Below are 26,642 nucleotides of genomic sequence, written 5' to 3'. Positions count from 1 at the left end.
AGGAAGTGGCAGAGGCAACCTCTACTGCTGTCCTACTTTGGCACTCTGAGATGCATCTTGAATAACCCTGCTCAGGGAAAGCAGCTCGCTTCAGCTCCATCTCCTCCTTGCTGGGGATTCACCTTCACTAAAGTCAGCTGAGTCTAAAATCCCAGCACAGCATTGAGATACTCAGAGCTGCAGGCCACATGGGGCCTGTGGAGGCTTTGTGTTACCTAAATGTGCAAAGCTGTGAAAACGCTTAATTTACAAACTGGCCCACTGACAATGAGAGAGCCCACTATCGGGAAAAACCATGTAAAACTATTTCTTTCCAGCATTTTCCATTTAATATTTTGGACTGAGGCTGAATGGGTACCTGAAACTGAAGAATGAAAACCCAGAGGTAAAGGAGGTGACTGTAAGCCTTTGGTTGCCCTGGAAATGACACATGAACTTGATCCTAGCGTCTGTTTCTCAAAGGCAGCCAGAGCCATCTTCTCCAAAAATACCTAGATCACTGCTGCAGAAGACCCCCGACACCACCTGCTCTGACCTCAAGGCCACCATCACCTGCTGTTCCCACTCCCCAAAATGCTCTTCCTTCAGACCTTCCAGGGGCTGTGCCCTGCCCCCCAGCTGCCCTGCAGCTCCTGTGTCACTCATTTGTTAGGATCACACCCTTGGACACTGGCATTTATAGTCACATCCTATCCTTATAGATCTACGTCACAAAAATGCCTCAAGCAGAAAGAAGGCTTTGTTTCCTAGTGTTTATCCCTACCCCCACCCAAAGCCCGGAGCCTACCTGGCTCAGGAGGTAGGCCAGCAAATACTTGGGGGTCTGGGCATGAAGGCTCAGAGAGCTCAGGGGCCAAAGACAGAGGGGCAGGGAGAGTTGAGGACAAGGAGACCTGGACAGGGCAGAGAAGGGACGTGGAGGGGCTGGTTTACTGGACCAGTACACAGCCCGAAGTGTCTGGTACAATCTGGGGTTTCAGGAAGACAGACTAGTTCCTGAAGGATTCCACCAGCCAGGAGGGAGCAGGTCAGCATTCACAGACCACATGGCCAGGGTAGGTGAGGGAGACCTGGAATGTCAGGCATTTCCCGTTGCAAGGAGATTTTCGTAGGCATCTCTCACTATCAGAGTGAGAAAGGCAGATGAGCTCGCAGCCCAAGAAGGAACAGGCCCAGAAAGCCAAGAACGTGTAGGAATGCAGCCCAGGAGAGGGGTGTGTTACAGGGCACATGGGCATGGCCCATTGAACGCCCTGGGGTGTTGAGCTCCTCAGACCTGGGGAGTGGCAGAGCAAACATCCAAGGCCAATGTTTGCCTCTGTGCGGGGATCAGGCCTGATTGTCCACTGTCCCCTGATCACACTCTGCTGGCCTGTAGCCCGTGTTCTGGGCAGCCAGCTCTGGCTCTAGGGAATGACAACTGAAAGGAAAGGACCCTGAACCTTCAGTCCACTAGCCTACAATAAACCCCAAACGACAGAGCAGGAATTCAGAAGCCAGAGTCACAGAGGAATGTGTGGCACTGTGCTCTGGGTGTGGGACCAGGCCTCTCAGGAGGATCCAGAGCCCTGGCAACCAAGGGCCAAACTGCACCCATGTCTCACCCCAGAGCACAGCAGGACATGATGAGCAGAGCCTTGGGAACAGGGACAGCCATGCACCAAACATAAACTGGCCAGTGGCACCTTGCTGCCTCGGGGACACACGGCTTAGGCCCAGGGGGACAAAGCATAAATGGAGAAGCCTGAATATGTGAGGGGCCAGTGCTGGACTTCAGAGCAGACCTGCTGTGGGCCACACCTCCAGGACTGTGGGCTGGCAGAGGACCGAGGACCACGGGGATGGCTCCAATTTGAGTGTGTAACACGTTCTACTGTCTAGGAAGTGCCAGGACAACTCCTGATCTCCAGATCTTTAAAGTCAACCAGGAGAGTCAAGGCTCTGAGGACTCCCTCAACAGCCCAACCTTTTCACCTTGAAGGCCACAGAACGGCCCATCAGAGGACTTTCTCCAGCTATGGGGTGGGACAGAAACTGGCCGCTTAGCCGTTCCTTCTCCAATTCAGAAACCTTCATCCCAGGTTTCTTATCCCAGGGAAGAGAATGCTCCTCTACCTGCCCCACCCTCTCTCTGCTTTCCAGGTGCCCCTTGCTCATCTCGGGTGAGTGTGGCCTTCCTCCAAGAGCCCAACCACCCCTGTCAGAGCTGCTCTGACAAGCCATGCCTCTGGCCAGGCTATGTGCCCACAAGCTGGGGGCACGGCCATACAAAGCCTTCTTCCATCCTTTTCCACATCAGCTGAGCTCTTCCCAGCGGAAGCACATTGCTACCCTCCATCAATGGTCCCTGTGTCCCGGCAGCACGTGGCAGAGCTGCCCACAGCCCCCATTCATGTCCCTGATAGAGCCCCTTTCAAGGGCTGTGCTTTCTCCTCACTCTCCACCCCTCCCTCACACACAGAAGGGGGCCATAAAGTGAGATTTTCCTCCATGGGAAAGAAAGGAGACTCGTCTTCCTTCCTTCCCTGCTTTCCTGCTCTCCATCTAAATCTGGCCACAGAAAGGGAGTATGGAATCGATAAAACAGACCAAGGTCATGACCACAGGGGGCACTCTGGTGGCTTCCTCCTTTGGCTTTTTCTTCTAAGTAGTAGGAGGGGACCCTTATGACTGCCAAGCTCCCACAGGGAGACGGTGCACCTGAGACACTAAAGGTTATCTTATTCTTAGTCTTCAAGTTAAAATGGAGATACTGAGGCCCGAGGAGGTGGCAGGGCAGACTGGGCCATATGGGGCCTTCCAGGATGGGGACACTGAGCAAGCACAGCCTCTTACCGTCATCCAGGTAGGTCTGGTCTAGGTTCTGTTCCTGTTTGACTGTCACTCCAGTGGGCAGAGCTTCCTTCTGGTCACTGACCGGGGGTCCGTTTTTGGCAGCTCTTTGGCTCGGGGCAGTCTGTTGCTGGATGACTGTGGGGTAGGAGCCCGGGGTTAACCTCTGACCTTGGCTGATGGGAGGCGGGCCAGGCCTGGCAGAGCTGGGGCCGAAGTTTTCACAGTACATGATATGCTGGAACTCCTGGTGACCCCCACCACGAAGCTGCTGGTTGGTGGGCGAGTAGTGGATCACGGGTGAGGCCTGCTGGCTGGCCGAGGATGTGTGTGGCAGGGCGGAGCCCTGCGCCTGGCCCTGAGAGCCAGCATGCACCAGCACGGAACGGTGGGCATCGGCCAGGCCCAATGGTGCTGCCAGGAGGGCTGGCTGCTGGTAGCCCAGCAGGCCCGGACTCAGGCTCTTGCTCCTCTGGTAGAGGGCAGCTGCGGGGCTCTGCTGCTGGTAGCGGGCATCGGGAGATGAAAGCCCTGAGCGGAACTGTTGGCAGGGGGCCATGGTAGCCACAAGGCAGGAGGGGGACTCGGCCAGCATTGGGTGCTGTGGGTAATATGGCTGGCTCCCCAGGCCTCCATGGGCGGGGCTGCAGATCAAAGACGAATCATACTCATCACTGGGTTCTGTCTTGATGGCAGGGACTGTGGGAGAGAAAAAGCACGGGGCTGAGCAGAAGGGACAGTGATGGAGAGGCTGGCTTTGGGAAACCTAGTGGTGAAACAGGGCTGGTCTGTAAGCTTTCGCCCATAAGACCCGACCCCCTGCCCTGGAATTGTCTTCAGGTAAAACTTGACCTTGGGATGCTCTTGACCTACAGGCTCTCCCAGCTGTGGACAGGTGGAGGGTAGGCTGGACTCTGCTGCAATCTGCACAGCCTCGTTCCCCAAGATGGGCGCTGAGAGGAGAAAGCTAGCTTGTGGTGACCCCTCCCCTACTCTTGATCCATCTGCCCCATCATATCCCTGCCGTGTTTCCTCCTACAGGCCACCGTCCAACACAGCCAGTGATGTTCAGTTCTTATGGTCAACTTGACCATGTCTCAAATCACCTAGGAGACACACCTCCGGGTATGTCTATGAGGGACTTTTATTTGGGATGAGTGGGAAGACCCGGCCTGAACGAGGGCAGCAGCATTCTGTGGGCTAGGATCCTAGACTGAATAAGAAGGAGAAGGTGAGCTCCACAGACACATTCATCTCTCTGCTTGCTGACTGAGGATGTCATGTGACCAGCCGTCTCACACCCCCGCTGCCATGCCTTCACCACCACGAAAGGCGGTTCCCCTCTGAGCGTCAAAATAAACCCTTCTCCCCTTAAGTTGCTTTGTCAGGTGTTGGTCATGGCAATGAGAAAACTGGCTATCGCCCCTCCCAAAATCCCCCCTTAAGCATCACCAGATCCAAGAGGGAGGGACAGCTATACAAATCAGTGGCAGGGTTGTCACCGAGGTGAGAGGAGCGGCCTCCCGAGAGTCAAGCCGTGGAGGAGGCAAGCAAGAGCAAAATTCCGACTCCAGGTCAACAAGATCGCTTCTGAAAATGCCATCCAAAGCCAGCGTCTGTCTCAGTTCTGGACAGCTGGAGACCTAAGAGTTGGGTCTTGCTGGGGTCCTGCTCCACCAGCCAATCTCTAAGGCTTAACCCAGGAAGGCCTTGCTACTGCAGGCGAGGGGAGAACACACCACAGCCTCCTTGCTGAAGGGACTGCTACACACGCAGGCTTGGGCCCATGCACGGCCTCTTCTGCTCCTGACAGCAATGTCGCATCAGGCCCGTGGCGACATCCTCATAGGAATCACCCAAGCCTGCCATGCACCCTGCTGAAGCTGAGCCCATCAAGGCCAGATGTGTGGACCAGTCAGAGGACAGTGATGTGCTAAGGATTCAGGGCTAAGATTACAGGTTTTCAGGCCAGTTAGTTTCCCTAACCTGCTGGGTAGTGGGGGGGGGGAGGCAGAAGGAGGACTTTCCCAAGGGTTAAATTTTTTTCACCATTTCCAATTTATTCTGCAACCACTGTAGTCACTGAACTCATCAGTTCAGTTTTTTTGGGGTTTTCACTGGAACCACTCCGTGAAGTTAGTTCTGCTTTCTCCGGCCTATAGAATTTCATGAATGAGACTTGGTCTGGCTGTGCCCCACATGGGGACAGTGAAGGACCCTGAGAGTTCTAGAGTGTGTGTACCTTACTTAAGTGTGTGACCAAACCTAAGACAAGGAGGGGCAGCAAGAGACATCAGCTTTGCTGTCTGTAAATGCCCTCACCCGCCACCAAGGAAGATATGGATGACAATGGCAGTGGGCAGCTGGCATCGTGGGTCAGACAGGAACTGCTCTTACAGGGAAGTGCAGGCTAGCACAAGAAGAAACTGAGGCTGAGAGTGAGGGAGTCGCTTTCTCCAGGTAACGCCGCTAGCAGCAGAGCCCCTGGGAGTCCTGAGCCCCTGGCCCGAGCTGCCTGTCAGCTTGAAGGATGTCAGGAAGAATGACTCACCTGGGTGGTAGGTAAAGTGCTGGGGCTGGCTTCGTTTTCTCTTCCCATTGATGACATAGAAGTTCACCTTCACAGGGACACGGATGTGCTTGTTCCGGTACTCAGGGATCTCAACAAAAAGCATGTTCTAGGAGGAAGCAGTTGTCATGAACTTGACCATATGCGGCATGGCCGGACACCTACCCAAGATCCCAAGCATGTCCACCCACAGCCCTATGGCAGGTGGTCTGGCTTTGCTCCCTACATATGTGAAGAAATTTGATCAGAGGGAATTTGACTTTTCATCCCGGCAAGGAAAGTTGATCTAACAAAGTGTGTGAAGATGCCAGGGTCACAAACCAAAGGGCCTACGGCTTGGTAGTGATCCACTCACTAAGTTCAGTTTGTGCTGGCTGAGTAAGTTCAAGGTAAGGAGAGGGGAGGGAGGGATGGATGGAAATACAGGGGGAGAAAGGGGATGAAGGGGGAGGGAAAAAGAAAAGAGGGAAGGAAAGAGGAAGTTGGGGAGAACAAGGGACAGAGACCTCAGTGGGGACACCAAGCTCTCAGGTGGCTGTCTGGGGGGGCTTACAGGCTGACTCTTGTCTTTATCCACTGTAGCTTCCATCTCCCAAATCTGCTGCCCATCTGGAAAAGACAAAATCAGCAGCCTTTGAAGGAACAGTAGATGCCAAAGACAGAGGCTCACCAAACCACATTCCCCATCATACCCCTTTATCAAGGTGTATCAGTGTACAGAGGGGTGTGTGTGAGAGAGAAAGAGAGAGAGAAAGAAAAAAGAGAGATGGGGTGAGAGAATGCGGATGTTGGAATGTATGTATGCGTGTGAGAAACAGGTGTGTTTGTGAGAGCGTGTGTACAGGAGAGACTGTGTGTGAGAGAGAATGTGTATGTGTGAGAGAGAGTTGTATATGTGTGACAGAGATAATGTGTATGTGAGACAGTACATGTGAGGAAGTTGTGTGTATGTGTCTGAGAGAGAGAGAAAATGTGTAGGTGAGAGACTGAATGTGAGAGTTGAGAGCATGTGTCTTACTGTGTGAGGCATTGTGTGTGAGTGTGACAGAATGTGTATGTGGGAGAGAGTTGTATGTGTGAGAGTTGTGTGTGTGTGTGAAGAAGAGAGGAGGAGAGAATTATGCATGTACAAGGAGAAAATTGTGTGTCCACATATTCTAAAGCTGGAGAGACTTGTGTCCCAGGGGGAAACAGCCTGAGAAGAGCAGGAACGCAGAGCGCCCACAGACTCCATTGTATTCTGCTGTGTTCCAACACCTGTTTCCCTTCCTGAAAATAAAGCCAAGGTTCTCCATGGCACCCGATTACATCTGTCTTTGTGGCGCCTTTTATCTGTTTCCTCACTAGGCCCTCAGCCCCAAGGCTGTCTCAGGAGCCTCATGATGGTTCCAGCTTGTTTCCAATGTCCCCCTCATCTGAGAACACGGTCGGTGGCTTAGCTGTCCCTCTCTATACCGGGACAGGACAGGTAGCCTGAGGGTGCTTGGCTCATGGGTCACCAGGAGGTGAGGAGACCCCTAAGCCCACCCGAAGCTTCAGGGGGCCCCCGTGTGAGTCACGATCGTGTATGAGATGGTTCTGCTCCCAGTGGCCTCTCTTTCTCGGGGCAGAGGGCCGCTCGTTCCCCCGGTCTAAGGCCAGCAAACAGGGCCAAAAAAAACTCTTTATTTTCAAATTATAGATTTCTCTCCTGACCACCTACACTGACCACTAGGCGGTTTTCACTGAAACAAAACATTTCCATGAAGGCTTCCAGGGTGTTCATGGAGCGGGAAGGCTGAAGGATATTAAATGGTTTTATGAGAAAGGGAACATTCTCTAAGCTAGTAAATGCCTGGAAAATGCTGAGTCAAAGTCCATTGGGTTCCCTGACTCAGTAGAGACTTCAGCATGCTCACTATGGTGGGCTAAGAGACAGAGCACACCCCAGCATCTAGCCTCAGAAGCCCGTCTCTTTCTGGAGTAAAGCTATTCGTGTGTGTTGTAATCGCTTAGGTCTTCCAGCTCTGAGGGCTGGGTGGAGAGCTGTGGGCTGTGAGCAGCATCCCAACTTGCTGGCCTAGGAGCAACGACCTCTCGCAGCAAGGGCTAAGCCAGAGCTCCCGGTCACAGCCACGGCTCCAGTCTTGGCCTTGGTTCAATGAGGTGCAATTCTGAACTTGGACTCCAGCATCTACATAAAGGTCAAATATGGCCGCACTAATGCTTATAACCCCAGTGCTGCAGTGAGTGAATACAGGAGAGTCTCTGGGGCTCACTAGTGCCAGCCTAGCTCTCGGTTCCATGAGAGTCCCTAGCTCAGAAGTGTAAGGTGAAATGTGATAGTGTCGGACCCTGGAAGTCCTCCTCTGGCTGCTACTCTGGCACACACAGGCATACGCTACACCCCCAAAGTAAGAGAGAGCACGATGGAGGAGGGCACCCAGCAACAAATTCTGGCCTCCATGTTTACACATACAAATGCATGTGTTCACAAACACATTACACACACACACACACACACACACACACACACACACACAAATACACACACTAGGATAACCTGGTCTTAGATCCCTGTGGAAGGGACCAGGTGACAGTCTTGGCTGTCTACCAACCATGCTGGGGGGTGGGGGGAAGTCGGATATAAAAAAATGTCATCAGCTGTAATGGCTGCTGAGGGGCCAGGAGAAGCCACTCCGGGGGCAGGAGAAATGGTGGACAAACAGACACCAAAGTCACCTGGCCCAGTGCCACCAGAATCCAGCTCTGCAGTATGCAAAGGCCCAGACAGAGCTTGTCAGGGTTACCCTTGCTTTCATGTCAGCCGGGCCCAAGGTCACTGACAGTGGGTTCCAGCCTTGCTCACTGACGGCAGTGTGGCTGCTGAGCTAGAAGGCCACGTGGAAGCAGTGAAGGCTCCTCCTCTTGCCCAGCCTTTCACTCCCTGAGGTTAATCCCACAGTAGCCTTGCTGCTTTGAGGAGCACTTGGGAGGCCGAGGCAGGGGCCAGCCTGGGCTACAGAGTGACTCTCAAGAAACAGATAAAAACAGAGAGAGGGAAGGGGGGGAGGGGATACAGTTGGGTGGGTTTCCAAAGCTTATCCTTGGGAGACACAGACAGAATTCCTTGAAGAACTGTCAAGAAGTTGAACCGCAAGCCTCCAGCCCAGCCCCCTTCCTTGATCTGTGGCAGAGGAAACACTGACATGCAAAATGGCAATGTTCATGAAAAGGTATTACCATGGGTCACTATAGATATGGTCTTTTGGGTCTGTGGACCCGGGGGAAGAGGACAGTGTCTTCACCCTCTTGCCAATGGGTGTGGCTACCCAATGAGGCACTGCCAATAGGAGCTTGGGTGGAAATGAAGCAGTTCAGTGCCATCAGAACCTAAGGCTTAAAGGAAGTTTGTGTACAAGCTATCAGCCACAGCCAGCCCAACCGAATAGCAAGGAAGAGGCTTCCAGTGGGCCTGCAGAAAGAGGTAGGCACTCGGAGATGCTAAGAAAAGACATCAGTAGGCTGGATTTCGCAGTCACTCCCATGACAATACTAGCTTCATCAGCCCCTCACAAACCCTTCTTGCCTCCTGTGTCCCCTTACACTGCCACAGCTCTGCCATGGCCCTCAAGGTCCTTTATATTCCAGCTCCCACCCTGGCTGTCCTAAGTACCGTTCTTAACTAATTCTTGATACCCGCCCTGGTCCTCAAATTCCAACCTGTTCTTCCATATGCCCCCTCCCCCCAGAAGGCGTGTCTGGCCTTTACCTCACTAACGAAGTTAAATGTCCCAGTCAGAGGAGGGAGCCGCTAGGTAGGGTCACGGGCTCGAAGAGGAGGAAGCCAGACTGGAGCCTGCAGGATCCTGGGCTGGCACACCCCACATGGCACTCCACCCCCACCCCCACCCCCCAGAGCTTAGGTGTCGGCTCCTGTTTCCTGAGGATGCCCCTATGCAAGGCAGGGCCCTCCGGAGCTGGCAGGGGAGGGCTGTGCGAAGAACCGCGTGAGGGGGAAAGGCCCACCCGCTCCCGTGCGCTGGCAGGCCCGTGTAACACACTGCCTCGAACGCTTTTCGGAAATGCCCTGTTAACAGTGCCAACTCTCTGCCCCCTGCAGCTCTCAGCCATTTTATCCCAAACTTGGCAACAACGGACCTGGCCTGAAATCCTAGCTGGCCCCAGGTAGCTGTGTGGCCTTGGATAAGATGCTGTGTCTCTCTGTCTCCAGTTTAAAACGTGAGGGTGTTATAGCACTCACATCTACTACTGAGTATACATAGATCAAACAAAGTAACAGGCTCTGGCATGGCGTAAGAGTGTGATAGAATTGGGGCTGTAGTGCCGGAGTCCCCAGGTTATTTGAATGTGGGCATGTATCTCAACATGAGTGAAAACTGAAAACTGCACACGTCTTGAACTCGTAGCCTAACAAGAATTCTCTGTTTGCAGTTATGGATCCACCTGGGGGCACGGCTGGAATCTGCAAAGGGATGGTATCGAGGTGGGAGTCTCTTACTGGACATGGCAACATGGCTCCCTGCAGCTTTGCTTTGAAAAATGGGTCTTTTTAGAGGCCCAGAGAGACAGCTCAGTGGTTGGAAGTACTCATTGCTCTCGCAAAGAACCCAGATTCCATTCCCAGCACTTGAATGGCGGCTCACAACTGCCTGTGACTCGAGCTCCAGGGGCTCCAACACCCTCTTCTGGCCTCTGCGGGTACTGCACTCACATGGTCCTAAAAATTAACCTTAACCGAAATTAACCTTAACCGGTCTTTTCAAAGGCTGTAATCTCAGCACTTAGGAAGCTACTGCAGGAGTATTTGGAGGGAGATGAGGAGAGAAAACAAGAACGAAGAGTGAGGAGGAGGTGGAAGAGGAAAGGGAAGAGAGCAGGCTACGTGCAAACGGAAAGGCAGCCAGCAATAACCAAAGCCCACTAAAGCCAGGGTCTCCCTTGTGCCTTTTGACCCTTCAGGACCCAGAGGCTCAAAGCTCAGGAGCTCGGGGACCCAGCCTGGTTCTGCATGCTCACAGAGCCCAGACTCAGTTCTGAGCAGTACAGCTAGCACCCCAGCAGGAAGTGAAAGCTGGCCTCAGTCATCTTCTCTATTTAGCCTCATTACCCGGAAGGCTCACTCAGAGGCTGGGCTCTGAAGAAAGTGTGTGGTTTGCTCTGTGTCTCAGCACCATGCTTTTTGGTTGTTGCTGTTGTTTTCTGCACTCCGCATTCACAGGTGCACAAGTCTTCAGGGTCATGGGGAGGTGATGTTACCCCACTCTCTGAGTACTGCTCTCTTGAGGCAATGCCTTCAAAACAAGCCCCCAGGGGATTCCCTAAGGCTCATCTCATTCCGACCAGGTTCAAGTCCTTCCTGCAACCAACACAGACTGCCTGTGTGGCCTTCAAGTGGTGGCTAAACCTCTCAGTGTCTTCGTTTCCTCTAAGAATCAGGCTGGGTATTAAACTAGGCAGTTTCAAAAACAATGCTCATCCTTTTGGCTCAGGCCACCATGAGCGTCGCCACCATCCTGCTTTAGAATCTGGGGTCTCACACTGGCCTCTAGGGAAGCAGAATTGGCTGGGTCCCTATTTCAGGCTTTGGGGGGGCTGGGGTCTTTGCATTCATTGCTCATGGTCATGGAAGGAACTCACATATCAGGGCTGGCTGAATCCATTATGGCATCCTGTAGCCAGTAAAGAAAGAAAGAATGGATAAGCGGATGGATTGATGGGCAGGCATATGGATTGACATAGAGTAAGTGGATGGATGAGCGGAGAGGTGCATGACAATATAAGTAGGAGAATGTACGGGTTGGTGGGTGGAAGATGGATAGATGAATGGATAAGTAGATGGATGGGGTGGATATATAGAAGAGTAGGTGAGTGGATAGATGGGTGGATGGATGAATGGATGGATGGATGATGGATGGATGGATGGATGGATGATAGATGAATGGATGGATGGATGATGGATGGATGGATGGATGGATGGATGATGGATGGATGGATGATGGATGGATGGATGGATGGATGGATGATGGATGGATGGATGGATGATGGATGGATGGATGGATGGATGGATGATGGATGGATGGATGATGGATGGATGGATGGATGATGGATGGACAGCTGAATAGGTAGATATCAGTTATACCAATCCTGGGCAGTCCTTAGAATAATGCAGATCTATATTTTTCCTAACTGGAAATCACACTCAATTTATTAAAAAGCAACCTGGCCAGGGCCTACAGACCAGCATGTGTGGCATGAGGCCACCTTGTGGGTCTATAAACATGGCTGCTTGGACGGGGGCAACTACAGGCATGGGGTTGCTGATCTGTGCTTGGTAGACAGAGGCAGGAGGATGGTACATGGCTGGACCCCATCTCAAAGTAACACTAAAAAAGCCAGGGAGCCTGTGTCCAAGCTACTCCCAGGTCATACCTCTGCCTGGGCTAGCTGAGGAGAGACTGTGGCGACATCTTCCTGCCTCCTCTCACTTATTCAAGACACCATCTGGCTCTAACCTGCTTGTGTTTTAATCTTTTCCCTTTTTTTTTTTTTAAACCGAGACAAGGACTCATGTAACTCGGGCTAGCTTCCAACTCTGTATGTAAGTGAGGATGACCTTGAACTACTGAGTCTCCTGTCTCCTCCAGCATGCTGGGGTTGCACGCATATTCCGAACACACAATTTATGCCGTGCTGGAGATGAAACCCAAGGCTTCCGTCATGCCAACTGAGCTACATTCCCAGTCCCTTAACCTTTTCTTAAAAAATGAAAAAGTTTTTCTTAGGAAAAAAATGGCAGCTACCTGCTAACCTGCCTGCCCAGAGGCACCCTGGGGACCACAACCATAGTAGCTGGGTGCTCGACACATGCTGGCTCAGACATCACGTGGTACTCACACTGCAGGCCCTGTTCAGTCTCGGGACAGGGATGAGCACCCTCCTACCCTCCAGGGGTTACCCAGCCTGCGAGACAGGACCTGGCCTCTCACCAGAGCTCAGGACAGAGACTCAAAGGTCTTCACTGTCCTGGAATGGGGACCCTGCCTCCGCCCCCTGTCCCTCCTTGTGCTCGTGGCCACCTCATTTCTGCCCCTGATCCACACAACTATAGGAGCCACCCAGCTTTCTCCAACCTTCATGCCACGGCTGCCGTAGCTCCTGCCATGAAACAGAAGCTGGGCAAGGGGTAGGAAATGTGGGGGCACATGAGAAACCCTACAAAATTCATGTGGCTTAGCCCCCCAGGTTATTCTCAGGGTCTCAGCCCAGCATCTCACACTTCCCAGTTCCTGATCCCTCGGGTCTAGGGCTCTGGCACACTGGTTCCTGTGGGACAGACCTGAGAAGACTCAGTGCATGGCTGCCGTCCCGAGATGAAATAAGAAATCTGGTCTTTGGAGAAGATATTTGGGGAAACTCCCTTGGTCTAAAGGGAACAGGGAAAAATAAATAAATAAAGGGAACAGGGCTTGGAGGCCAGCACAGAAGGGGCCCTTCCAGAGGAGAAAGAAAGGAGCCAGGAGTTGAGAGCAAAGAGGCTGGAAATAAAGGAGCCTTAGCAAAACTTCAAGGAAAGGCGGGAATGAGAGGCTCAGGTCAGCAGACTTCGCAGGCTTTGGGTATCCTCGTTAGGCAATCTGACCAGGATGCACAGAGGAGGTAAAGTCGATGGATGGAGGATGGAGGGAGAGACAGATGAATGGTTGAAGGGATGAAAGGAGGGGTGGGCAGGAAGGGCTAGTTGGGGATAGAGGAAGGGAGGCAAGGACGGATGATGGATGGATGGATGGATGGGTGGGTGAGTGGATGGATGGATGATGGGTGGATGAGGATGGATGCATGGATGCATGGATGGATGCATGGATAAATGAATGAATGATAAATAGATAAGGATGCATGGATGGACAGAAGAACAGATGGACAGGGCTAGGGATAGTGCTTGATTGGTAGAGTGATTGCCTGTTATGCACAGGTCCTGGGTACTGATACCTAGTACTCCATAAACTGGGCACAATAGCACATACCTGAAATCTCAGCACTCAGGAGGTAGAAGCAAGAGGATCAGAAGTTTAAAGCCATCTTCAGCTACATAGTAAGTTCAAGGCCATCCTAAGCTACATGAGACCCTGTCTAAAACAAATAAAACAGATATACAGAAGAAGAGAGAAGTGGGGGAGGAGAGAAGGGAATAGAGGGAAGAGGGAGAGCAGGAGGGAGGGAGGGAGGGAGGGAGGGAGGGAGGGAGGGAGGGAGGGAGGGAGGGAGGGAGGGAGAAGTAGATGGACATGCAAACCTGTGATTCTATGTCTGCTGACAGCTCAGAAGGGTTAGGGAAGGGCTCACAGGAAGCAGCAGGCCTGAGGAAGGGGACTGAGCCCCAGCTGTCTGCCTGGAAGAGGGGGCAGTCATCACTCCCAGGAGGAGCCAGCCAGCTTTCAGGAAAATGGAGGCGAACAGATGCAGCACTTGGGTCCTGGCTGCTGGGCTAGAGTGCGTGTGGAGGAAACCCAGTTCACTCAGGAAACCAAGCCTGAGGCAGCCAGCATGGTCCTGCCCTCCAGCACCAGCTACACAGAGCACTGAAGTCACTTCAGCCTGCACTTTATGACAGCTAGTATAAAGTGGGTCCTTTCTAGGACATACCTGTCAGGGAGGTCAGGGATGTCCCCTTAGCTTAGGCTCTCCTGGTGACAAGAAAGCCTGGACAGGCTTAGACAGATCTGCAGAGGAAGCGCTGGATTCCTATACCAAGCCTCTCTCCTGACCCCACCGGCTTGCCACCAGGATGGCAGTGCCTCACCCATTTCCCAGTATCCACTTGCTCCTCTTCCTGCCCATGCTTGAAGATCACCTGAGTAGTCTTAAAACAGTAAGGACATCACTGAAACCCTCCAACTTCCCACTGCCTTGGGGCAAAACCAAACTTCCCTCTATGTCTAGAGGCCCGATGTTCCTTGCCTCATTGCCCACAGTGCCTGTCTCCATCACTGTCTGGGGTCCTGGAGAGATCCTCCAACCTGAGACACTCTTCCTTACAGTCTATGCATCCTTTGTTCCCTCCTGTAAGGCTCTGCTCAAAGCCATCTCTTCCGGAAAGTTCCTTCCTGATCTCTCTGCCCAGGGTTTTCAGATTTCACCAGTGAAAGCAGGGGTTGTCCAGTCACACTCGGACTTAGAACACCGAGTTCTACTTTCTACAATCATGCGTGTTCCTCTCTTTGCTGCTGCCAGGAATGCAGGCACGAGAGCAGCTTGTGGCTTGTCTGAGGGTCACAGTGAGCAAGTATCCTGCACCCCTGACCCTGCTGCAGACTCCATGCCCCGCTGATAAACAAGCCCGAAGCGTTCCACCCAGGGCAGGGCTCTTATCTGTCATGCTGCCCTTGACACACAGTAGGTACTCAATAAATACCCCGAGGAGGCTGTGGAAGCCCTGGGGGCCAAGTGAGGGGCAGTCTACCTTCCACAGAGGCCCTTTGACATCTGCCTCACCCCCACCCCTTCTGCGGCCTCTGTCCTCAGAGCTGAGCATTGTCTACAGACAACGGCAGATGCCAGGAGCTCTGGGAACCAGGAAACTGGGGTTTGGGGCCCTGCCCTCCACTGCTAAGTTCTGTCACCTCAAGGAAGTCTGTGGACCGCTGTGTGACTCAGCACCCCCATCCGTGGAGGGGGAAGGGAGGGAGCTGCCATCACCCCAGCTCTGCCGGGCCAGGACTCAGAAGTCTGAAGGCTCTCCACATGAAAGGGGGACACCACCCACTATGCTGGAAAGGATGCTTCTGATAGCCAAGGAAGCAGTGTGTCCTGCCTGGTAGCCTCCAAGTGGAGAGGTCAGAGCTCTCCCAGCAGGGCAGCCGATACCTCCGGTGCCCCCAGACTGTGCGGGTAGTCTTTATCTTCTGTTTATGTTAAAACACCACAAACCCCATTTTAGAGTTAGGGAAACTGAGTCCCGAAGTACACAGCAGATTGGGGATTTTGATGGACCCGCCAAAGCCACCGACCAGCAGGGTAGCTCACAGAGACTATTGGTGCCAGGGACATTTTTTTCCCCTCTCATTATGTGTTTTCCATTTATGATGTTTTTGGACAGGGTATTATGGAGCCCAAGGAGGCCTAGAGCTTGTTTTCGTAACTAAGGGTGGCCCTTGAACTTTTGGGTTTTTGTTGTTGTTGCTTTTGCCCTTGAACTTATTTTTTCACTTTTACCTTCCAAGGGCCAGCATCACAGGCAAGCACCCCATGCCAGGATTAGCTGCTGCTGGGGATAGAACCCAGGGCTTCATGGGTGCTAAGCAAGCCTAGCATGGATGTGGCCAACTCAGCCACATCCCAAGTGCTGGGATGAGAGGCAAGTACCAACCACGCCTGGCTCCGCCAACTTCCGAGGGCTCAAGTTAACTCGGACTCAAGTTAACCAGGAAACTCCTTCCTCTGTGGCCTCTTGCCAAGATTCCACATAAAATGAGGATGACTGGGTAAGGATGCCTCTCAGAGAGAGTGGCTGGAGAGTAAGATGCAGGTAGGAGAAGGGGCAGCCCGACTACCTCAAGAGACTGATCTGTGCAAGGAGGCGGGGGCTTGAGTGCGCACGCAGTGTCAGAAAAGAATGTGTTTTCTGTCTCCGCCCAAGGCTTCAGAGCTGCTGTCTGGCCTCTGTTGTTGGAGGGGGGTTGAGAGAGGGTATGACACCGGCCTCGGCCTCGAGTGAGTCACTGAGGGCAAAGGTCCCCTGAACCTTAGTCATGCCATCCAGCCTGGAGTCAGTACTGTTCAGAGAAGCCCACCCAGGCCCCAGGAAGCCACACCCCAGGGAGAGAAACAGGTGCAGAAGCTCCTGAGAAGGTACTTCGAATTCCCTCACCACGCTCTCTCATGGAAAAGTACTTACTGAGCAAAAATGTTTCAAAATGTATTTTAAGCACATACATAATTTTATTTATTAAACAAAGCCCAAACGATATAGCCTTTGGGAACCTGGGAGTAATAAAGTGAGTCACGGCTGGCCTTGGTGACTCAATGGGAAAAAGGGAATTCCACCGCCTACGCCTCCTCTTGAAAAAAAAAAAATCAATTTGCTTTCCCGACAGGTGATGGGAGCCTCTGCCATCAGACCGCGCCAAGAAAACCATCCAACAAAACAAGAAACCGGCTTCAAAAAATTTTTAGTTGTAGAGCTGAGTAATTTGATGTGGGCCTGTGTCCAGCCTACGCCCCCGCGGGACACAGAGAGCCCGGGAGTGGCTTGGCCAGGGCCAGGGGCCTGAATTAAGAAGGACTTACCAGCTGAAGAATTCCAAAACCCTGTGTCACATGGAGGAACCTTCCAAAACACTGGATCACGCCAGCCTCGGGAGTCGGTGGGAGCCATGGTAACCCTGTCTCCTCAACCACAGCGCTTGTGTTTTTGTGTCCTTAGATTTTTTCCTGTTTTGCAATGTTTTGCTGGGACCCCCGACTCTGCCCGAGGCCAGGGGATAGGGGCCAGGGTTCCCAGCGAGGGCAGGAACAGCCTGGCCTCCCGGCCTGACCTTCCCTGGAAGGCTATACATCTTTTATTTTGCACAACACAGAGGAGCAGAACGATCTCTGGTCCTTCTCTTGACTTCTCTCTGACGTGACAGGAGGAATCACTCCAGAGTTCAGGCAAATGGCACTCTAGGGATCCAGCCCTTTCCCCAGTTGGGGGCTGACCTAGGTGTCCCCGGTTTTGTACCTTTGAACCTCAGTCAGTTTGCCTGTGAATGGGGATAGGGCAGCCACTTTTCAAGGCTGGAGGGACAACCGGAGGGGGGGGGAGGGGATGCTACTCTCCTTTGGCATAACGCATGCATGCTTACTATGCACACAGACAGTTCTGGAAGTTGAGAGAACAGGGCAAACAGTGAGTCCCTGCTCCCAAGGAGCCAAAGCTCTACTGTGGGGACCAGCAGACCCAAGAGAGAGCAGATAGACGGATGCAGTGCTGAGTGCCACCCGGAAAATGAAGTGTGTCGATGGGACAGGAGGAGATGACACAGTATGTGAAGGAATGGGGGCGGGGGGGGGAAGAATGTTACAAAGCCAACGGCACATGCCGAGGTCCTGGGGCAGGAAGGAGCACGCGGTAGCTGAAGACAGAACGAAGAGGGTTTTTCTGCAGCCAGGAAAGCCGAGGGGAGAGACGCTCAGCTGAGATCAGAGAGACGGGCAGAAGCAGAGTCTCACGGGTCCCTGCAGGTCCTACAAGGAATTAAAAATAGGACCGAAACTCATAATAAGCCTTATTATGACTGCTGCTATAAATAGAACCGCACTTTCCAAAACACGGGGCTCTCCTAACTCAAGCACCCTGCGGGCCCCTCTCCTCGCAGTTTTTCCACCTCCTCAGCTGGTCCTCCCGATGGAGTGGAAAGTGCCAGGCCCGTTTTAGCGGACAGCTATAAAAAGCATGCTGAGGCTCCCGGTGCCGATGACCAAACTCTGGGGCTAAGATTAGCCTGAAGCTGTCACCTTTCCTAATGGGAACAGCAGCTGGGATTCCCCTGCCTTGGAAAACTTCGGCCGCCCCACCCTGCATGCAGTGTCTCCTGGCCAAGTGTCCATGGAGATGGACACAGGACCAGTTTTGGAAAAAGCAACTTCAGCTACATGGATTCCCCCTACAGGAGGTGAACCCTCGAGGTCAAAAGAGCAGACTCCGTGCCTTACAAACATCCAGGTTCCCCCTGACAGGGCTGAGAGGAGCCACACAGCCCTCTCAGGGAACCCCACTTCTTGGGCGGATGTTCAGGATGCCTCAAAAGGCCCTGCTGGTCCCTGACATCCTGGAGTTGATATGAAAGTCTCTTCCCAGTGAAACAGACATCATACCAACAACTCGGCAAAACTCGGTTCTCCACCACTACAGCCTGGTTCAAGCCTGTGCTTTGGGGAAGACGGAGCATCTTAGAGCAAATCAAATCTGAGCTTTCCTAGACCCTGGATCCAGGCTGCCTGGACTTAAGTCCTATCCCTACCATGTGCCAGCTGTGTGATCTTTAAGCTGCCTAACCTCTCTGTGCTTAGAGTCTGAGCTCTAGAATTTGAGGGGAAAGTAGCTCATTTGGAGGGCTACCAGATTAGATAACCTAGGCAAATGCTTAGAACAAAGCGTGGCTCAGGGCTAGTGACTATTGCTTTTGAATGTCTCCTGGCTTTCTGGGTGAACTCCATCTTTGTTCTTCCCTTGCAAAGTGTACTGATGACGAGAGGAAAGAATGGGTTTATTCAACTTCCATCTTTCCACAGAGGTCACAGAGGCAGGAGCTTGAGGCGCCTGGTTGCCCAGCTCACGTTTGGCGAGCATTCTCAGTGGGCTCAGCCCTGCATGTATAGCTCAGCCTGCAGGTGCCCCTCCTATCTTCTCAACTCCCAGAAGGGTGAATCACTTCTATCTGACCAAAAGAAGTCCTTTCTCAGAGAGGTCCAGTAGTCTACCTGGGGTGGGACAGCAACCAAGCTCTTATGGCTTTCACGTCTGCTGCTGTGATAAAATATTCTGAGAAGCAACACAGGAAAGACACACAGGTTTATTCGGCTTCCAACTGTGGGTCAGAGTCCATCATTTCATGAAGGTCACAGCTTGAGACAGCTGATCACCCGACAGAGAGAAATGAGTACACCCTTGCCACCTGTTAGCTTCTTTGGCACAAGTAGCTTTTTCTCCACTCCTGTGCCTAGGGAATAGTGCCACCCATAGTGGGCTGTATCTTCCCACATCTAGACAATTCTCCACAGACATGTCAGTCAACCTGACCTAGACAATTCTTCGTTAAAACTCCCTTCCCAGGTGATTCCAGGTTGTGACAAAACGATACTAACTCTAATCATCCTCTAGTCTGACCTCGAAGCCTGGGCTTAGGAACACGAAGCTGTCAGCCCCACTCCCACCTCCTAAGCTTGTTCAACCTAAACCCATACACAGACAACAGGCGCCTCACACAAGGAATGTGTCCAGAGCTCTGAGGAGACCCGAGGACCACAAAGGCAACTACAAATGTTCAATAGCCACAAGCTACCATCTCAGGGCACGCGACTGCCCCCACAACCCCAACTCCAGGGACAGAGAGAGAGAGGCCAAACCATGGGCCAAGGCCACATGCTGTCTGCAGTGTGTAGACGAGCCTTGACTATCAGCTTGAGAACGCTGAGTTGGATGGGAAATTTGCCACTGTGATTATTCCCACTCGCTCACTTAACTTTTCAAGGCTGGAGGCTTCTCATGATGAGGTCAAGGAAGGTATGGATGGCACAGCAGCAAATGCCAATCAGTCAGTGCCCACTCACTCATGCAGCCAGCGGTTCAGAGCTACTGACCTCCACACCGGCAGCCAGCTGGCAAGGCCCAGCAGGAGGGATGCAGTAGGCTCCACCCTCCCATTTTCTTAGATGTTCCTTCCTGTCAACCCCAAGGCCCTGTCACCTTGGACACGAGTAACAAACGTTCGTATCTTATTGGCTTGGTGCTTAAAGTCATGTTTGTCCTGTCAATATTACCAGCAGGCCTGAGGATAGTGCCCTGATACTGGACAAGGCACGTTCCCTGGGCATTTGCAGTGCATGTCAATTGCATGCTTGAATATCCGCTGAGAAGCCTGTTACCTCACCATGCCCTGCCAGTTAACATTTTCAACCTGACGAGACCTAGAGCCCATCAAGAAACATGTCTCTGGGCATGTCTGTGAGGGGTGATCTAAACAGGATTTAATGAGGTCAGAAGACTCAGTCTAACTGCCCAACCAAATTAGAAGAAGAGAGCTGAACATTAGCTCCAGACTGCAGGACATGACCGCGAGCCCCTTCCACCTGGAGACAGGCTCTGTTACTTTCAGTTCCCAGCCCAGTGTGTCTCCTGTCCCCACTGCCACTGGGGTACAAGTGCCTCGGACCCCCAAACTGCTTCACCATCAGATCTCAGGCTTCTCACAGAATTTCCTCTGCTGTCCCCCTGCTGCTCTGACGGTAGCGGGCCTTCCCATGCCTGCTTGCTGCTCTCCCTGTCCCCACTGGAGGCCATCCTGTGAGTCAGCTATTTCACAAGCATCTAATAGAGACCTCAGCGCTACCCTCAGCTAACCAGGCTCTGCTGCTCCGGCTCAGACCCCATGGCTCTCTGCTCCTAGACACCTTGCCTTTGACAGATGAGGCCCCTGGCTCATCCAAGGAGATCCAGAGTTCATCACACCCAATGCACACATTTCCAAAAGGGGACCCACATCCCAGCTCAGCCCCTTTCCACACTGGTTCCCCTATGCAACAAAACTCAGTGACAAAGTACCCACTTCACAGTGACCTTGACACTCCAGCGCCTGCCCTGGAGCTGCAAAGCACTGTTTCTCCTCTTAATAACAGGAAAAGGTATTTTTTTAAAAAAAGGAAAACTGTTTGCCTATGTGATGAAAAAAATATCAAAACCAAAGCAAGACTGACGAAAGGGGACAAGTTTAGACTCCGTGGAAACATTCAAGTGTGTCACCCCCATCAACGGTGATCTGCATGGCTGTGGGTCACTGCAGGATGAGCCAGAAGAGTGAGAAGTCACCCAATAGGCTGCAGTGTGGTCCAGAGCTCACTTCTGTCTCAGAGAACTGAGAGAAAGTGAGACAGCCACTGACCTGTGGTCTTTTCCATGAACACGACCTTAGACTCGGCGGTGAAGTTCTGGCCTGTGAGAATCATCTGCTGGCCCCCGTACACCAGGCAGCTGTCCACATCTTGTCTCTCCACCATGGGCAGCTCGTGGGCAGAGCGCTGAGCTGAAGGCAAGAGGAAAAGACACACCATGACCCAGAGAAATCCCTCCAGGGTCGCAGCAGAGAGGTGGGAATGGAGACCCAAGGGGAATCTCCAAACATCACAGCCTCAGAAGAGCCGCAAGCCGCTCAAGCCGAGAATCCAGGGTAGACGGCTGTCTTTCCTGCAAAAGAGGCAGGAACCAGACAGACTGGGTCTTCATTCTCCTTGTGCAGGGACAGGCCCAGTTGAGCCCTCATCAAAGTCCCCAGTGCTATGTTGTTTCTTCCCTACACTCTTCAGCCCGGACTCAAGGTCCCGTTCAAGCTTACAGCATATCAAAGTGAAGTTTGTGGGTGATTCTGACCATAAGCTGTACGCTCCAGCATCTGACCCCCTGGCTTCACTTTCCAGAGCCTCCCCCCCTTTCCATCACTATGTTCCCATCAATTTCTAGAACTTCTAGAACATTACATCTTTTTTTGCCCTCCCTGTCTTTCATAGATAGATAGATAGATAGATAGATAGATAGATAGATAGATAGATAGATGATAGATAGATAGTGTGTGCATACATGTGAATATTTTTCTGAGGGTAGAACACAGGTCCTCAGGCCTACTAGGTAAACACTGTGCCCCTAAAGCACCAGACTTTGCTACGTTTTCTGTAAGCTCTCACCTCTGAGTGCCTGTGCTCTCCTGGGCTCTTGCCCTCACCCTATGTGAGTGGCCCCTCCTTCATCTCCTCAGGTCCTACTCAGCCTCCCTCGGGAGGTTCCCTGGGACTCACTTCCACTTCCTTACCCCCAGCCCCTTTCTCCCCTACTTCCTCCTGCTTAGCCCTTCTCTGGAGAAAGGCACACTTTCAGCCAGCCTGTGAGAGCTGTCCTCAGCCCCGGGAGAGAGGTCCTAGAGATGGCTGAGTACAGGGAGACAGGTCCCTCCTATCTCTGCTCATCTTTACCCACGATGAGTGAAAGCTGGGGAGGACAGGCCTGCACAGTATGCTCAGGTGTCCACAGCAGCCTCCTGAGGAAGTAAGACAGCAGAGATTCACTTTCAGCTGTGGGCAGGTCCTACCTGCTTGAGACAGAAACCCTCCAAGGCAGGCCCATCACCAGAGCTGCCCCTGGGCCCCTCAGGCTGTGGGAGATGATGAATAGAGGCAGGTGGGTCACCAGCTAGGTGACAGAGAACCTCTGGCTGCAGCCAGGTCCCTCCCACTCCCGTAGGCCCCTCCCTCCCTCTCAGCGCTGCCTTCTTGGTGAGTCAGCTTGAGCTCCTGGCTCTTCTCCGAGAGCTGAGGACTAGGCAGAGGGCCAGGTCTTTCCATGCCAGGGCCCCTGGACCGCCCCATCCGGGAGCCGGGAGCCAGCCGGGAGCCTGAGCAGCGACTGTGAGGCCCAAACTTAACCCTTTCCTTTCATGTCAGGCACATATCACCCTCTTCCTCTGTCCCCAGGACTGAGGGGGGGGGGTCACACTGAGCAGCAGGTGCACTTAGAGCCCCCCCAGGCGTCCACTCACTTCCTAGTGACTCACCCAGCCTCATGGTCCTGATGCTGGCTCTCTCTGCTCAGAGCAATACCACCTCTCACCACCTGTGGGCTCCAGGAGGTGTTGAGGGGCCAGGGATAAAACTGCTAATTCCTCCCACATGGGCATGTTATTAAGCCCGTCTTGCAGTGTGGGAGCCCCTTGACTTTCTAATTGAACTACTGCTAAGGCAGGTTTACTAGCAGCGAAAACAGCAGCTACAGAGGCAGCTTTCAGACTTGCCTTTGATGGAAGGGGATGGTGGGGCTAGGGGCTGCTGGCCCTGGAGATGCCAGCAAGAGCCACCCCTCCCATTTTACAGGTGGAAAACCTGAGTCATCGCTACTGGGGAGGCCAGCCAAGGGCCTGCAGCCAGCCAGGCCGGGACCAGGCTGGGTGAGCTCCCTGAGGGGTGGGAGCCTGCCATGCATGAATCACCATACACTGTGCAAATACACGAGTCTGGGGCAGCCGCCTCTCCATGCAGCTCCTGGCTTCTGCAGGCGGCGGCAGCCACCTAGGCACAAACTGCAATGCTACCTTCTTCCCCCGAGGGGACGGTGTGAAGAGAGCAAGTCTGCTTCCTAGAGGCGTCAGAGTCACACCGGAGATGTGGCCAGGCCTTGGGAAAAGCAGGCATCTGGCTTGTCCCCAGCCGCAGCCGAACACCTCAGCGGCCTTCTAAAATGTAGACTGCCACCTAGGGGAGGACCCTTCTTTACTGTGGGGTCTCCCACCTAGGGGCGGGACCCTTCTTCACTGTGAGGTCATGCTGTGTAGTATTTGAGTTTTCGATAGCTCCCTGAATCCCTGGTCTCTTCCCGCTGGCTGCCAGTAGTGCCATGCCTACCAGCTGTGATACCTAAAACTGCATGCAGACACGGCTGGCGTCCCCCGGAGGAGGAGGGACACAAAGTCACTCCTAGCTGAGAGTAACAGTTGTAGAGACCCTGGCTTAAAAGAGTCTGAAGGCAGGACCACAGCTGCCAATATTTAGAAAACAACCCTAATGGGGTCCTAGATAGCCACAGTCAGCATACCGTGTGGCATCACTGCTGTAGGGGGACGGGGGTCCCGCATCTGCAGCCCCGAGGCCTAATGACCCTGGACATGTCACTTCACCATTCCAGGTCTCCTGCGTGGCATCATAACAGCGCCTGCTTCACAGGTAAGCCTCGTACAGATCATATGCACACAGTAGACATGGTTAGAACGTAGCTGGCAAACCATCTCATCTCAACCAGAATGTCCAGGGTGCATGCGCGAGTGACAAAAGGTGGCATGCCCGTTCAGAATATTATCCAGCCCAGAAAAAGGAGCAAAGCGCCGACATCTCCACTGTCGTGTTGTTCTGTGTAAAAGGAATCAGGTACGAAAGGACAGATTTGGTGTCATCAGGAACACGTAGCCTGTGGCGGTATGTGACAATCCTTCAGTGAGCCTCAGTGTGCACTACTGTCCACTTTTGGGAGTTCCTGTAGTGGGGGCAACATTTGTCCAGTGCATGCTCAGCATGCAAGAATGTTCAGTGCTGAGCTCGGCAAAAGGCTACAACACCAGTGCGACCTGGTCCATCAATGGTCTCTGATAGAGAGACCACCACTGTGCCCGTGAATTCTCAGTGGCTCCCAAGCCCTAAGGCAGGTTTGCTGACTCTGAAAGGGGCCTCCCAGAATCTGCAGCGGCATCGGGCTGAGGCGGTGCTTACTAGGAAGCTAGAGAGGCCCAGCCACTCCCCCGGGGCCCCTGTATCTGCAGACTTCAGGCAGAGGCCACAAGTGTGCACTCTGCCCAGCTTCCTTATCACACACGCCTCAGGGCTCAGGTCCACGTGGCAGAGGCCACCTGAGGACAGGGAAACTCCTCCCAGGCAGTACCCCAGTCCTTGGGGAACCCCTCGGCAAAGCAAAGCAGTCCAATTAGCCTCCAAAAGAGGAACTGAGGGGAGGTGAGTGGCAGCCGGAACAACCCTCCCGGGGCCTGCAGTTCTGCCTGATGCAACACCCACCAGCTACTACCACTAATTGGAGCAGCATGCAGGACCTCAGAGGGCTTTCAGGAAGTCCCTGGGTCTCCTGGACTTTCTCCCACTGCTACCATCAGACTCCAAAGCTCCCATCCCACTATTTAGAGACCCCAGGCCATCCAAACCTTCCTGCCTACAGAACTCTAAGCAAACTCTGCCTGGGTTCAAACCCATCCTTGTGAACCGGCTTCCAGCTTGGGGACAAAGCAGACCCAGGCTCCTGCCTAAGCTTCCAGGTGGCCCCAAGCCTCTTGGTGCTGCTCCCTCCCAGTTCCTGGCACCTCATAAATTGTCTCAGGGTCCCATATTTTTACAAGCTCTGAATCCACTGGGCACAGTGGCTCACTTTTCCCAGTGCCAGTGCTGACCTGCAGCCAAGCCGTGAGCACCTCAGAGCTCTTGAGGGAAAACTCACCGGGCCTTTCCCACGCCTGAAGGGGTGAGTGGCCAAGACCACATACTCTGCCTGGGAGGCTCGCTCTGGAGGGACACAGAAAGGCTGGCTGGGGAGGTGTCTCTGCAGAGTCAGGGTTCTGCCACTGTGGGATAATTACTACCACAGAGGGGCAGATGAAAAGGATTCAGACCCGGATGGGGACTCAGCCACCTCGGCAAGGGCCATGTGGGATGCTGTCTCCCAGCACAGGCCAGGGGCGCTTTCTGCCTCCCCAGCGATGGTCAACTGGGCCAAATTGGCCTTCCCTGACTATGGGACCCCGGAGCCCTGTCTTGGAATGGCAGACTGGCATGGTAGACCCAGCTCGGGCCATACGAAGCTGCTGTGTCTAGCCACAGTCTCACCGTAACCACTCACTTCCCTGGAGGTTCTCCTATAGTGGGGACTATAGTGTGCCTGCCAGGAGCAGGTGCTACCCCACGACCTTGGAGCCCTCCCTCAGCCTCCTCACGCAGAGAGGAGGAGGACTTACTAAGCCTGCAGGGAGGGTCCTCCTCCTATCATCCCATCCACATGGCACCTGTCCTTTTCCTTTCCTGGCCTGACCTTGATTTTCTCCTTCCAGTGCCATGGCTCTCCCTATAGGCTGCATGAACCCCAGTTCATTGATGGGTTCCCTGGTCACTGAGGGGCCCAGGAGACAGAGAAGAGAGCCGGGGCTTCAGCCCCTTCCTACGCAAGCTAGGGCTGCGGTAAGCCGCCAGCCTCCCTGAAACTTTGAGGGAATAAGAATCAGGCCTGCCTGGGTTGCTGCTGCACATCAGTGCTCAGCAGATATGTGCCAGTATTCCTGGGTGAGGAAGCAAGGGACCCATGGGGGGATGAAGCTAGGGAGGGGCTGGCACATAGAAGCCCTTGGGCACACTGTGTGTATTCCACCGAGGGCGGTTCTGCCTGTCTGCTCCCAGGTGGCGGGATCAGGAAAGGGCCAGCCAGGGAGCGGGGCAATGTCAAGGAGCAGGAAAGCCCCCGGGGTCCCTGCTCCTCCTCAGAACAGTTCCCTTGTCGACTTTCGCCAGGCTTCCCGCTCTTTCCCCAGCTGGTAACCTAGGCGGTGGCGTATGTGGTCCACCGCACTTCCCTGGGGCAGTGTGTGTTTGCCAAAGGCTCACATTCACCTGCCGTCTCCCGGGCTATGGTCTCCCCGTGATGGTGTGGTGACAGCCGGAGTCAGGGCAAGTCCGCTTTGTAGTGCTACAGGGACTCACAGGTGACCTGTCCATTCTGGACCATCACAGGGCTGGTGGGGAGGGCTACAGTTAGGATCACAGCCATGCTGTTGTGTGGCACACACACACACACACACACTTAACTACACACCAGCAAGTGGGGTGGTATAATCACCCTGTTTCACAGATAGGGAAACTGAGGCATGGGGCATTGAATAACTTCCCCAGGACTAACTACGATCCTAAACTCTTGTCACCTTCTCCTGTGGCCCCTGGTATTGCTCAAAGTGGCCTCAGG

The 26,642-nt window shown here is 53.4% G+C and overlaps 1 protein-coding gene across 9 annotated transcripts in view; it reads right to left on the bottom strand.

Moving 5' to 3' along the window:
* Window positions 1–26,642, bottom strand: part of Nfatc2 (nuclear factor of activated T cells 2) — a 118,540-nt gene that overhangs the window by 23,065 nt on the left and 68,833 nt on the right. For 7 of the 9 annotated variants that reach the window (XM_060382783.1, XM_060382786.1, XM_060382785.1 and 4 more), the window contains exons 6-9: window positions 21,040–21,180; window positions 5,955–6,010; window positions 5,384–5,510; window positions 2,836–3,531 (exon numbers count right to left, since the gene is read on the bottom strand). In XM_060382783.1, the coding sequence (XP_060238766.1) occupies window positions 2,836–3,531; window positions 5,384–5,510; window positions 5,955–6,010; window positions 21,040–21,180 (1,020 nt within the window). Of the gene's footprint in view, window positions 1–2,835; window positions 3,532–5,383; window positions 5,511–5,954; window positions 6,011–16,311; window positions 17,627–21,039; window positions 21,181–26,642 lie in introns of those variants that run through there. The other 2 variants (XM_060382787.1, XM_021634843.2) reach the window with 1 other exon arrangement.

The sequence above is a fragment of the Meriones unguiculatus genome, chromosome 4 (assembly GCF_030254825.1).
Source record: "Meriones unguiculatus strain TT.TT164.6M chromosome 4, Bangor_MerUng_6.1, whole genome shotgun sequence".
In the NCBI taxonomy this organism is placed as follows: Eukaryota; Metazoa; Chordata; class Mammalia; order Rodentia; family Muridae; genus Meriones; species Meriones unguiculatus.
The sequence above is the reverse complement of the archived record's forward strand: the minus strand, read 5'-3'. Positions and strand labels throughout refer to the sequence as shown.